The sequence below is a fragment of the Doryrhamphus excisus genome, linkage group LG16 (assembly GCF_037039965.1).
Source record: "Doryrhamphus excisus strain RoL-2023G ecotype Guam linkage group LG16, RoL_Dexc_Guam_v1.1, whole genome shotgun sequence".
NCBI classification, from domain to species: Eukaryota; Metazoa; Chordata; class Actinopteri; order Syngnathiformes; family Syngnathidae; genus Doryrhamphus; species Doryrhamphus excisus.
This window is the reverse complement of record NC_136372.1, coordinates 5,291,400-5,305,808: the sequence shown is the minus strand read 5'-3', so window position 1 is coordinate 5,305,808 and position 14,409 is coordinate 5,291,400. Positions and strand designations below refer to the sequence as shown.

Below are 14,409 nucleotides of genomic sequence, written 5' to 3'. Positions count from 1 at the left end.
ATTCTAAAAATAACATATAACAAGGAGAAAAAAACAGCATTAATTTTATAAGATAAAAAGTCAAAATAATGAAAGAAAAAAGTTGTATTCCCATGAGAAAAAATTTTAATTTTATGAAAATAATAACACAAAATTTTGTGGGGAAAAATATTGCCATTTTAGTAACGCATATGAATAGCAATGAATAGCCTTATCATGAAGCCACATAAAACAAGTCAACAATAAAATCAAAAATATTATGGAAATAAATAATTATGATTTTAAAAATAATAACAAAAAAAACAGCTGGCTGCTGTAATTTTACAAGAATATTAAGAGGAAAAAAAGTTGCAATTTTATGAGAATATCCTCGCAATATTTTGAGGAAAAATATTATTTTAGTAGCATAGATTTATACTGAGTAAGAATTGTATTTAATTTTTTATTCATAATATTATGAGAAACATCCATCTATTTTCTATGCTGCTTATTATCGCCAGGGTTGCAGAGGTATGTTAGAGCCTATCCCAGCTGATTTTGGCCAAGAGGCGGGGTACACCCTGGACTGGTCGCCAGCCAGCCAATCACAGGGCACATATAGACAAACAACCATTCACACTCACATTCATACCTATGGACAATTTGGAGTCGCCAATTAACCTAGCATGTTTTTGGAATGTGGGAGGAAACCGGAGTACCTGGACAAAACCCACGCATGCACAGGGAGAACATGCAAACACACAGAGGGCAGAGGCAGAGGGTGGAATTGAACTTGGGTTGCCTACCACTCATCCACCGTGCAGCCCTGTTTTTTAATATGTATATATAAATATACAGTATATGTCCAATATTGGCTGTTTTGATGAAAACCCATATGTCCAACTCTAATTTTCCGAAACCGAGATCAACCGATATGTGTAAAAAAGTTCATATCATGAAACAATTCATATATTTCATCCAAAAAGAACGATGGTTAGGACGCTTATTTAAACCAAGAAAACATTTAGGACGCTTTTCAAAAATTAGAACCGAGAACTGTTAAGAACTGGAATCGGAATAAGGAATCGGAACCTGGAATTGTTGAAATGGAAACAACGCCCAACCCTATTCTGCACTTACCACCTACCCAAACCCTAACAAACATTTACAGTACACACAACCAGTCACCTTGGGGGTCTTGTGATGCGTACCCAATTGACGCTTTTGTTCTGCCGCAGGGATTGCCAGGACCCCAGGGTCCCATCGGGCTCCCGGGAGAGAAGGTGGGTGGCATGTCTCTCACTTTTATTTCTAGAATTAAACCCTTGACCTCTTCACCCGCTGTCGCTATACGCTCAGGGGCAAGTCTGGCAGCGGCGGTGAAGGACGGTACAACTCAACTAACCACTGACAGGATTGATGCAGACAGCAAATCAATCCCTAAAAAAAAATAACATCAGACATTATGGACGGCCTTGGCTTTTTGTGCATCAAGAAACCCGACTGATAAGGGAAAAAAAAATACAGGGACAAAGACGACTTTTTGTTTTTTAAAATGTGTTTGATAGAAGGGCATCAACAAAGCATATTTGGGTGTATGAATATGAAATGATATGCTGTTCTCTGCAATACAGGGTCTCCATGGGAAGCAGGGTATGCAAGGAATACCAGGCATTGACGGCCCCCCTGTAAGTGCACACAAAATCTACTTTATAATATAACCGTGTATATACATACTCTATATGTACAGTATGTACTGTACATGTATGTGACTACTATGCATACAGTAATTATTATATAAATAGTAAAGTAACTGTACTGTAAATGTTGTGAAATTTACATCTAAAATTGCACCAAATTCCATTTTGCATGTTTTTTTGTTGTCTTTTTGGTGTATTTTTGTGTGTGATGCCATCATAGTACAAGACCAGTGATGGCAACATGTATGATGATAACCATAGAACAGGAAACTGCAACACAGGAAAGTAGTACATGTCCAGGCTGCTTAGTAAAAAATGGTGTCAGTTAAGCCTGATTATAAAGGTTAGTAAATAACAATACATTTTATTTGTATAGCGCTTTTCAAGATTTACAGAAAAAATGGAGCTGAATAAAAGCAAGTAAAAGACATTAAAATCCAACATTCATTGGTTCCACCGTATCTGATTATATTACAAAAAAATGTCAAAATATAGGTTCATGCTTTATAATATAGCAGTGTATATATACATACTCTATATTTACAGTAAAATAATAATAAATAATAATATATTTTATTTGTATAGCGCTTTTCAAGATCCTCAAAGATGCTTTACAGAAAAAATGGAGTTGAATAAAAGCAAGTAAACAGAATAAAATATAAATTTTTATACCTGACTGCTGTGCCCCGCCCCGCTTTAACTCATGTTTTAACTGTGTATAAACGAATGAATGTTGTATTTTAACGTATCTTTTACTCTGTTTACTTGTTTTTATTCAACTCCATTTTTCTGTAAAGTGTCTTTGAGTATTTTGAAAAGCGCTATACAAATAAAAATATTTGTATAGTAGTTATTATTATTATTAAAATCCAACATTCATTGGTTTATACACAGGGTATGTAACATGTATAATAACATGGGTATGTAAAGCAGGGCACAGCAGCTATAAAAAGTATAAAATGTATAGTATAAAAAAGTATAAAAATGTTTCAATATGGCCAGAGTTTGACCCTAGGACAGATTAATTCGATTTACATTATTTCCAATGGGGGAAACCATCTTCAAAGTTCCGCCATATGTGATTACATTACAAAAAAATATTAAAATATAGGTTCTTACTTGATGCTCCTTTCCATTACGCCGCATCACGTTTTTAATGGAGCCTGACTCCGCCTATCCTCTTGTTATACTGCCTAGCTGCAGCCAGAAAATCCAATCAGAAATCCTGCAGTGTATTTACAATGGCTCTGCTGCTAACCCATTCTCCTGCTGCAGGGTCACCCAGGAAGAGAGGGCCCCCCAGGAGACAAAGGCATCCAAGTGGGTAACTGGTTCACTCTATAGTGCGATAGTAAAATATAAGGGTTATACTCTATATACTGTGTTTAAATGACAGTCTGTGTTGATTGTGCTTAGACCAACGTCACATATAAATGGTATAATGTGTCATATGCAGGGGGTACCGGGCATCCAAGGGCCAATTGGGTACCCAGGGACCCGTGGAGTCAAGGTGAGACGTCCGCTATAAATCATTCTACACACACTATTCTATATTGTACTTCATTTGGTGGACAAGCTGTTTTTTTGTCCCTATAAGTGACAAGTGACAGATGGACAGAAACTCCTTGCTTCTCAAGGGGACATCCAACAAAGTGCATGGACAGGAGGCATGGCACATTTAGATAGATTGCGTGTGTGTGTGTTTTTTTGGGGGGGGGGGGTCTAGGGGGGTAATTGTGTTGTGCCTTTAAGTTTTAAGTGTAGTGGATAAATGGCTTTCAAATAAGATAAACTTTGTAGTAAAAACCTTGCCTGAAATTTAATATATATATATATATATATTAAACAATACATATTTGTCTCCTATTATTCAAATAAAATTATTTAAAATATATTGAAAAAATACATGAATACATATTTTTTATTATTATTTTAAATTAAAACATGAATATACATGTACATATATTCAATTTATATTTATGTATATTTTTAGTTTTATATTTTATATTCAATACATATATTTTTTATTATTATTTTAAATTAAAACATGAATATACATGTACATATATTCAATTTATATTTATGTATATTTTTAGTTTTATATTTTATATTCAATACATATATTTTTTATTATTATTTTAAATTAAAACATGAATATACATGTACATATATTCAATTTATTTTTATTTGTATATTTTATATTCAATACATATATTTTTATTATTATTTTAAATTAAAACATGAATATACACGTACATATATTCCATTTATATTTATTTTTATATTCAATTTTTTACAGTAAAATGATTAACATACATTTTTCAAATACATACATTTCAATACATTGTGCCCAATGAAGTGTCCAGTATGTTGACGTGCACACCCACCAATGGTGACTTATTAATTATTGACTTATTAATTATTATTGTTGTGCCTTTAAGTTTTAAGTGTAGTGGATAAATGGCTTTCAAATAAGATAAGCTTTGTAGTAAAAATCTTGCCCAAAATTTATATATACATGTATATATTAAAACAATACATATTTGTCTCATATTATTCAAATAAAATTATTTAAAATGTATTGAAAATAAAATACATCAATACATATATTTTTTTAATTATTATTTATTTATATTTTTATTTTTATATTCAATTTTTTAAATGATTACTGTAAATTTTTCAAATACATACATTTCAATACATTGTGCCCAATGAAGTGGCCAGTGTGTTGACGTGCACACCCACCAATGGTGACTTATTAAATCTTAAGTTTTCTTAATTTTTTTTTTAAAGGGGGCAGACGGTGTTAGAGGTTTAAAGGGCAGCAAAGGAGAGAAGGTGAGTTATGCAGAAGACAGATTTTGATATCACAATAACGTAATCATGGCATTTTATTGAAGAGTTTTCTTTCCTCTCCCTCATTAGGGAGAAGATGGCTTCCCTGGCTTCAAAGGGGACATGGGCCTCAAGGGAGACCGGGTGAGTGCCCCCTTACAAGTCAAGTCATCGTCTCTGCAGAGTAAATGCCCATTTTCTCACCCTGCACTTTCAGGGTGATAGTGGGGCTCCGGGTGCCCGTGGAGAGGATGGACCAGAGGGGCTAAAGGGCCAAGAAGGAGCCATGGGAGATACAGGACCTCTTGGGATTGCTGGCGAGAAGGTATGCTGAAAGGTCCCACAATATAGGTCCTTTTATGCTTTTCTGACCTATAAATGTTGTTACTGCATTGCATTCTCGTGTTAAACGATGCTATGTCAGCTAACGAGCTGTTCATCGGAAGTGAGCCCTGAAAGCAGTTGTGGTTGACTCTGCATGCTGGGTTTTTTTAACACTAGGTACCACTGATGTCACTGCAATGGGCATGCCCAGTTTTGCAATGGCTGCTAGGAAATGTTTCCAACAGGCAAAGCTAATTTTGTTTAGATGAGGCAAGCATCAGGCAGAAACGGTTGGAGTTTCTGATTATCGGAAAATATGCTCATGTGTCAAATGGGCCAGTATGAAGCAGGACTAGCCGCCAAACTCTTGCTGGAGTCTGACGCCTTTCCAACGTTACTTGGTTGAAGAGTCAGAAGAGCAAAAATATAAGTAACAATTCCAGTGTCCTTATTTTGAACCCCAAAAAGGGTTCGGCAGCTGTCCAGAAGTCCTTGAGAGCACTTTGGACCAATCACAGTGGCGTACCTGGAGGAGAGCCGGATGTGCAGAAAATTACACAAACCGTTTGGGCAGGAGACAGGAAACGCAAGGAAAAATTTCAGGGGGAGGCACAGAGTCTGGAAGATCTTGAAAGCTGTGTGGGTTATTGTGTGTACCTGCTCTATAGGAATCCACTACTCAATACAAAGGCCCGAAAATGACTATAGTAGGTTTCCTTTAAAGCTGTGTAGCGAAGCCAGCTTTTTATTTCCAATGTCACCTGAACGTGAGCATTTGAACGCCTCTTCTATCATAAGTAGGACAAACAAGAGAGGGGGATGATACATTTTCATGCAATGTCTCTTCAGGGTCACCTTGGAGTACCAGGACTGCCTGGATACCCGGGTCGTCAAGGGTCTAAGGTAATCTAGCATTTGTTGTCTTTCCAAATGGTGCGTCTTGGAGCGGATTACGTCTGAAATGATGATCGATTGGCTCTTTTATTAACAGATCATTAGCGCCACCATTTCATCCCGCGACTGATGAATGGCGTATTTAAAGGCCGTGTTGTCTCATGAATTAGATTTGCTGTAATTTGATACAGTGGTTAATTATGCATTGATGAGACACTGGAGGCGGTGGGTGATGGAGCGAGGCTGATTAACCTCTTTTGCGTCTCTCCAGGGATCAGTCGGCTTCCTGGGTATGGTTGGAGCCCCGGGAGAGAAAGGACGAAGGGTGAGAACTCCCTCATATCGAAATCGACATCCCGTAGCTTTAAATATTAAGAGCCAATAAAAATGTATTGATAATTAACCTGCAATCTTTTTCATGCAGGGTCCAGCTGGCCAGGCGGGATCTGGAGGTCAAAGAGGTCCTAATGTGAGTGGAGATATGGATGCCAAACCGACATATATTATGATTTTTTATTGCTACTGTTAGATACACACAGTTAAACCGTGATAGGAGGGCAGCCACTGTGGTCATTTTCCACCTTGAGGTGAATGATTGCTTGTTCTTCCCACCAGGGAGCCAGAGGGGGAAGAGGAGCAAGAGGTCCCACTGGGAAGCCTGGAGATAAGGTCATTTTTGGACGCCGTATTTAAATCAAATAAACAACAGCGTTTACATGAATGTGAACTAAAAGCGAGCAAGAAGGAGCGCTTTTGTCACATTTATTTAATTTATTTCAACAGGGTTCAGCTGGACAAGATGGCCCTCAAGGATCCCCTGGAGAACTGGTAATGTCTTGACTCATAAGTGCCAGAATACTATGGTCATTTTCGATAACCTCCGCTCAAAACGATCATTAATTTGAGTCACACAAGAGATATTGTATTTTATTTATTGCTTTAGGGTCCCCAAGGGCCACAGGGAAGGCATGGAGAAACAGGACCAAAAGGACCAACTGTAAGTAGACATTTTATTTATTTTATACATTTTGATTTACTTCAAATAACAAAAGAAACATATTTTTCAGGGTCCGCCTGGTAAAGATGGACTCCCGGGTCATCCTGGCCAGAGAGGCGAGCCAGTAAGTACAAAAAAGTTTCAGACTTTGACTTTGTGACATTTCAAAGGATAAAAAAAACATAGCTCATGTCTTTAATTAAACTACAGCATGTATTTCCACTCTAATATATGCCAGGCATTAGTCAATCGCTGGGTCTGTCGTCCATATGAATAAACGTAGACTTTTTTTCCCCTCAAAAATAAATGATACCAACGCTACCGTTTAATGAGACAATGACAATATAATCACATAAAAAACAATAAATTTTTATCATAAATTTTCATTAATTCATTCATTTTCTACTGCTTATCCTCACGAGGGTCGCAGGGGGCATGCTGGAGCCTATCCCAGCTGTCTTTGGCTGAGAGGGCCGGGTACACCCCGGACTGGTGGCCAGCCAATCACAGGGCACATATAGACAAACAACCATTCACACTCACATTCATACCTATGGACAATTTGGAGTCGCTAATAATTCTAGCATGTTTTTTTTGGAATGTGGGAGGAAGCTGGAATACCCAGACAAATGAATGACCATTTAATAATTATAAAATGTTTTTTTTTTTCAAAATAAAATAAAAAATGAAAAAAAATTATATAAAATATAAAACTAAAAATATAAATAAATATAAATAGAATATATGTATGGGGAGAACATGCAAACTCCACACAGAGATAGCGGAGGGTGGAATCGAACTGGTGTCTCCTAGCTGTGAGGCCTGCATGCTAACCACTGGTACACCTTGCAGCCCTATCATATATTTTTTCATCTTGAAATTATTTTTTGTTAATTTATTTCTATTTTTAGTACATATTTTTGTATTACAAACTTATTCTAAATATTTTAATTTGTTTTGTCATATAAAGTAATTTTAAAATATTGCCATTTATTGAAAAAAATCATTACAAAATTAAAATAAAATACATTTCATATTATGAATTTTATAAATAAATGTATATATTATAAATACATTTGTATATAGGCCTCCAAGCTAACAACACTTTACTTCTAATCAACAGTGCACACTTCTTTTCTAACTCACTCATTAACCTAAATGTTTGTACTTATTAGGGCTTCCAAGGTAAAACTGGTCCTCCAGGCCCACCAGGTGTTGTAGGACCGCAGGTAAGAGGCTTATACTTATATTTTACCACCATCCAATACTACTTGAATACTGTACCGTACTGTACTGTAGGGAAAATCTGGTGAAACTGGACCCACTGGAGACAGGGGTCATCCCGGTTCACCAGGACCACCTGGTGAGCAAGGACTACCTGGATCAGCTGGAAAGGAAGGAACCAAGGTGAGTTGTTTTTCATCATAATTAGTTTGCTGTATCACTTCATCATCGCTCTTTTAGAAGAACACCCAAGGACGTACTCTGAATAGTACCACAGCATTCTAACATTTTAGGAGGGAGGGAGGGAATTGAACGTGAATAAAGAAATAATTCCAAAAAGATTCATATTCTTTCATCATATGACTCCCAAGTGTCTGCTCGCCACTTGCTTTTTCCTTCTAATCATGTGTGTTCATGTGGTTTCCAGGGAGACCCAGGCCCACCTGGAGCACCGGGAAAGAGCGGCCCAGCGGGTCTCCAAGGATTTAGAGGAAGCAGAGGGATCCCTGGTGCAACGGTAATGAAAAATCTCATGCGCGGACAGGAAGTTGTGCTAAAATGTGTAGCATTTCATGACAATGGTTGAGATGTCTTGATGCCACAAATCAGACGGTTTGATTGCAAAGTTGCATGTCTCTCCCCCCCCCACCCCCCCCACAGGGTCCTGCAGGCTTAAAAGGAGGAGAGGGTGTACCGGGTGTTGCAGGGCTCATTGTAAGTCCTCACTTCACACACTTAGGGTATCTATTAGTGATGTTGAAGTCCCTCTAAAATATTCTTAAGTAAATACTTATTTAATTAAATAATACTTTGTAAATATCAGGGTTCAATTCCACCCTCGGCCATCTCTGTGTGGAGTTTGCATGTTCTCCCTGTGCATGCGTGGGTTTTCTCCGGGTACTCCGGTTTCCTCCCACATTCCAAAAACATGCTAGGTTAATTAGCGACTCCAAATTGTCCATAGGTATGAATGTGAGTGTGAATGGTTGTTTGTCTATATGTGCCCTGTGATTGGCTGGCCACCAGTCCAGGGTGTACCCTGCCTCTCGCCCAAAGACAGCTGGGATAGGCTCCAGCACCCCTCGCTACCATCGTGAGGAAAAAGCGGTAGTGAATGAATGAATAATTTGTAAATAATTTGATATTTTTTAATATATGTATATTCATTCATTCATTCATTTTCTACCGCTTTTTCCTCACGAGGGTCGCGGGGGGTGCTGGAGCCTATCCCAGCTGTCTTCGGGCGAGAGGCGGGGTACACCCTGGACTGGTCGCCAGCCAATCACAGGGCACATATAGACAAACAACCATTCACACTCACATTCATACCTATGGACAATTTGGAGTCACCAATTAACCTAGCATGTTTTTGGAATGTGGGAGGAAACCGGAGTACCCGGAGAAAACCCACGCATGCACGGGGAGAACATGTAAACTCCACACAGAGATGCCCGAGGGTGGAATTGAACCCTGGTCTCCTAGCTATGAGGTCTGACGCTAACCATATTGTGTGTACTTGTGTAAATTTAATGGTGGCCTAAAATAATTGAGTATCTCTACTAAATCTGTCAAAAAGTAGGAAAGTTATATCCCGGTTCTTGTTCGTTATTTGTTTTTTGGATTTTTGGGGATTTTTGGGATTTCCTAGTGATTCCCCTGGTGTCTATCATGTAGAATGCTAACACTATTAGCATAAAAATGAGATATAGGTTCGGATATGTGTCGGTTGTTTCTGCTGATTATGATATCATGATATCAGTGCACGTGTGATGGCAACAAGCTTACCAGCTCAGAATGTCCACGGTCTCGGACTCTGCGTCGCTCACAACTCGTGTACCTGAAGCAAAATAAGAAGCTACTGTTATTATAGGGATGTTTATGCCACATACAAATGTGCAACTTTCCAAATCCTAGCATTATTTTATTGGATACTGACCCCTAGGGTGCCACCGGAGAGAGGGGACCTGATGGGCCAGCTGGTGCTATTGGACAGCCAGGGCGGCCTGGCAATGTGGGCCCCGCAGGGCCTCTCGGAGAGAAAGGCGAACCAGTAAGATTTTTCCAAAATTCCCAGTGCAGTTTGATGATGCTTTGTGAGTATAACGGATCGGATGGCTGTGTTCTTTGTTCTTCAGGGAGACAAGGGACCCGTGGGGCCAGCTGGACAAGATGGGGAGCACGGACCTGTGGGGCTGCCTGGGCCTGTGGGACCTCCTGGGCCACCTGGAGAAGATGGAGACAAGGTTTTTGTTTATATTCTTGTCACTGGAGTTGTACCCTCAAATATTTAGATTTTGCACTGAAAACAGTCCCTTGGAGTCAAATATGGGAATACTTTAGGACTAGAGAATGACTCCTACTGTGCTGACACTTGTACATTTGTCCCCCTCCCCCGCCCCAGGGTGAGACAGGAGGACCCGGTCAGAAGGGAAGCAAGGGAGATAAAGGAGAAGCAGTGAGTATGAATTTCGACTCGCATCAGCGGGAGGTAGAGAACATCCCGACTTCCTAATTGGTTTGGGACAACTCATTATGATAACACTTAGTCTTGACAATGCACCCTGCTGTATAATGAACAGATGGCTTTAATCGGTATTTAACACTCAGGCTCCCTTTTTAGGGACCCCCAGGACCTATTGGAACTCAAGGACCCGCGGGACAGCCGGGATTGCACGTATGCCGCCAAAAGTCACGCAACATTGCAGGAATGTGGATGTGTTTGGGAGCGCTGATCTAACTTGTGCTTCAGGGAGCCGATGGCGACCCAGGTCCTCGTGGGCACCAGGGAATGAACGGGGCAAAAGGAGATGAAGGACTGAGGGGGTTTAAGGGAGCAAATGGTCCAGCAGGCTTACAGGTAATACGGAATACTGATTGCATCATCAAGATGTAGTATTGAATCCGTGTTTTCATGCACAGGGAATGCCAGGACTTCCTGGAGAAAAAGGAGAGAGTGGGCATGTTGGCTCACTGGTGAGTAATTCATTCATTTTCTACCGCTTTTTCCTCACGAGGGTCGCGGGAGTCTTCGGGGGTACACCCTGGACTGATCGCCAGCCAATCACAGGGCACATATAGACAAACAACCATTCACACTCACATTCATACCTATGGACAATTTGGAGTCGCCAATTAACCTAGCATGTTTTTGGAATGTGGGAGGAAACCGGAGTACCCGGAGAAAACCCACGCATGCACAGGGAGAACATGCAAACTCCACACAGAGATGGCCGAGGGTGGGATTGAACCCTGGTCTCCTAGCTGTGAGGTCTGCGCGCTAACCACTCCACCGCTGTGCAGCATTAAATTAAATTAAATTAAATTAAATTAAATTAAATTAAATTAAATTAAATTAAATTAAATTAAATTAAATTAAATATTTTTATTTAACTTGTGTTTGGTCGGAAAATGTACATTTTATAAGACACACAAAAACGTAAAAGACGTATAAATACATCTTTGGGATCGGTGGTTTTGGTTAAAAAAAATTACTGAAGGATTAATGAATTTTGGGTGTAGATTTTGCTCCGTATCGTATTTTAACCATAAAGTTGTACTTAATAATAAAAGCCTCCACTTTACTTCACCCCTTGCGGTAGAATATTTAGATGCGGTCTCCTTCAGGTCTTTAAAAAAAAAACCTCTTTACTCTTTTCTACTGGATGTTCCTGTACGGTACAGTATATTGCCAGTGAGCTATGCCTGGAGCAGATTATGATATAATCTGCATCCGTGATGAGCTGATGTCAGCTCAACATGAAAGAAAGTTGGAATTTGAGTGTCCGGTACTTTTTTTTTTTTTGCTTACGGCTATCACGTCTATATGCATATACCTCGTTATTATTTATAAGCAATTTTGGAGGCAATGCAGATAAACTGTACATTTCTTTTTCTTACTTTTAGGAGAGCAATAACAGAATAATGCAAAGACAGTAGTACACTAGGCAGCCTTTTACAAAAGTAATGTTCTGCCTATACGTTGTTCTATAGTGACGGATGATTGTGCTGCTTTGTTAAACTCATGAACCCTATTGCGGTCACAGGCTTTTGTACAACGCTTGAATGACAAATGATAGGTCGCCGTCTCGAATGTTGCATGGATGCATTGCTCTGACAAGATTAGTCTCAATATTGTTTTTCGATTTGATGCAAGATGGCAGACTGAAGAGCATATTTTTGATGTACTCTGACTGATCTACAGTATTGTCATACTGTGCACGCAAAACCAACACAAAGACAAAGACAAGCTAAGGTCTGGGTCCCGTTTGTTGCAGTCCTACGCTGAAGAAAAACAACATGATGGATCTTATAGATCCCACGTCTGTATCTGACTGACGGATAGTTAGCAAAACTTCAGGCTAAGAATAGCAAATATTAATGAAACCCTGCACGTCTTCCTATCGTTTCAATACCAAACAATTAACGTGTTACCTGCATTGTGTTTATAAGACAAAAGAACCAAATTTCACATAAATAATAATACTACTAATAATACTAATTTAGTGTTAGCTACAGCAGTACATCCTCTGTTAAAGTTCCAGATGCTCTTGTAACTGTTGTAGCTGACATTGGGATTTGATTGATTTTGTCACTGGTAATATTTCAACAAAATTTCAACAAAGTTTCTTTGTTTTGCCCCAATATCCATATCCACACTTAGTGAACACTCACCCAACAGGCCCCTTTAACGCAGTAACGCAGCAACACAGTCATCGAGGCGCTGCAATGACGTCAGCCTCCCTCTGGGCTCTGTACTCTGGGCTCCTTTATGTTAGTTGTCCTGCAAAGAACTGCTATTCTGTTAGTAATGCATTATGTGTAGATGTTAAAATAGCTATTTGAAACTCGTATTGGTACATGTATGTATATTTCCTAGATACCTTTTGAGTACAATTTACAGTATATGTATTGTAGCATATTTGCCATTCACTTTAATTTGTCACAGGCCCCACGCTGAAGAAAAACAACATGATCCCACGTCTGTAGCTGACTGACGGATAGTTAGCAAAACTTCAGGCTATGAATAGCAAATATTAATGAAACCCTGCACATCTTCCTATTGTTTCAATACAAAACAATTAACGTGTTACCTGCATTGTTTTTATAAGACAACAGAACTAAATTGATTTTGTCACAGATAATATCGCTGCAAACAAAGTTCCTTTGTTTTACCCCAATACCCATACGGACCTGAGTGAACACTCACCCAAAATGCCCCTTTAAAAGCCCAGCATATTAAAGTTTTTCCCATAAGGCATTGCATCTAAGCAACACAGTCAATGGGCCGCTGCAATGACATCAGCCTCCCTCTGGGCTCTGTACTCTGGGCTTCTTTACGTTACTTGTCCTGCAAAGAATTGCTCTTCTGGTAGTAATGCATTATGGGTAAATGTTAAAATAGCTATTTGAAACTCGTATTGGTACATGTATGTATATTTCCAAGATACCTTTTGAGTAGAATTTACATTATATGTATTGTAGCATATTTGCTACATAATTAGTCACAGGCCCGTAAAGGGAACTCACTAGGTCCATATCTGGACCGAGGCCCACTATTTGGTGATGGCTGCTCTACAGACATATAATATTGTGATAACGTCATTACAAGATTGCATAATTGACGCACCTTTAAGAAGAAGTATCTGAGCTTAACAGAAGCTGGGTAGTACCTGTTGAAAACAATCGTTTGATCGCTATTTCAGACACCCAATGCTGTCGCTAACTATCCGAAAGTACGGCCGGTATAGCAATATCCCATAACTGTATGTGTAAAAAAAGTTATTTAATATCAACCGGATTTTGTGGCATCTCGGGTAAGCGAGATTGCCACTCTTTAGTGTTCCGGCTCCAACACTTTATTATGTAAACTAACATCCAAATTGATGCAGTGTCCTGCAATCAACCGTCAGTGTTTTCACAAAAGTACGATAAAAGACACCAACTACAGGATGAGAAAAACCGTCTTGGTGAATGAAAAGTGAAAATAGATACAAAAAGATTGGCATGAGGGCGACAGAGAGGAAGCGTGCGGCGCAATGGAGTGGAAGGAAGAGGCGGGCCACTGGCTGCGAGAAGGAAGACGCCGTGACAGCTGCTAATCAGATTAGCCCAAGCCTTGGCTGACTAATGAGCATCCTGCTTTTGTGACAGTCATCTTCACTGCGCCGTCGACCATGAACACACGCTTCGGCAACTTCCTCAACCGCTTCCATGGCCAGATTAGGTTACGATACGAAGCCCAAAAAACAATCGAGACCTTCATTCATGTCTGAACGTTACGGATGGAGAAGCCTCCCGAAACGTGTCCCCCATATGCTGCGTCACACGAGCTAGCTTCCTGTCTGCGTATCACACACACCTCTCCAGCTGAGACACTGAGCTCGCTTAAGGATTAATTGCTTGGCCCTCTATAGAGCCGCAATGAGCAGTCCAATCACGTCCTCACGCTGTTGGCTGAGAGAATATGGTCCTGTTCAT

At 39.5% G+C, this 14,409-nt stretch overlaps 1 protein-coding gene across 4 annotated transcripts in view; it reads left to right on the top strand.

Annotated features, from left to right (window-relative positions):
* Positions 1-14,409, top strand: part of col5a3a (collagen, type V, alpha 3a) — a 94,778-nt gene that overhangs the window by 65,054 nt on the left and 15,315 nt on the right. For all 4 annotated transcript variants that reach the window (XM_058050242.2, XM_058050243.2, XM_058050246.2 and 1 more), the window contains 24 exons: positions 1,197-1,241; positions 1,593-1,646; positions 2,934-2,978; positions 3,115-3,168; positions 4,452-4,496; positions 4,584-4,637; positions 4,711-4,818; positions 5,667-5,720; positions 5,983-6,036; positions 6,136-6,180; positions 6,327-6,380; positions 6,495-6,539; positions 6,655-6,708; positions 6,779-6,832; positions 7,884-7,937; positions 8,008-8,115; positions 8,360-8,449; positions 8,593-8,646; positions 9,875-9,982; positions 10,068-10,175; positions 10,334-10,387; positions 10,553-10,606; positions 10,682-10,789; positions 10,852-10,905. In XM_058050242.2, the coding sequence (XP_057906225.2) occupies positions 1,197-1,241; positions 1,593-1,646; positions 2,934-2,978; positions 3,115-3,168; positions 4,452-4,496; positions 4,584-4,637; positions 4,711-4,818; positions 5,667-5,720; positions 5,983-6,036; positions 6,136-6,180; positions 6,327-6,380; positions 6,495-6,539; positions 6,655-6,708; positions 6,779-6,832; positions 7,884-7,937; positions 8,008-8,115; positions 8,360-8,449; positions 8,593-8,646; positions 9,875-9,982; positions 10,068-10,175; positions 10,334-10,387; positions 10,553-10,606; positions 10,682-10,789; positions 10,852-10,905 (1,557 nt within the window). The remainder of the gene's footprint in view (positions 1-1,196; positions 1,242-1,592; positions 1,647-2,933; positions 2,979-3,114; positions 3,169-4,451; positions 4,497-4,583; positions 4,638-4,710; positions 4,819-5,666; positions 5,721-5,982; positions 6,037-6,135; positions 6,181-6,326; positions 6,381-6,494; positions 6,540-6,654; positions 6,709-6,778; positions 6,833-7,883; positions 7,938-8,007; positions 8,116-8,359; positions 8,450-8,592; positions 8,647-9,874; positions 9,983-10,067; positions 10,176-10,333; positions 10,388-10,552; positions 10,607-10,681; positions 10,790-10,851; positions 10,906-14,409) is intronic.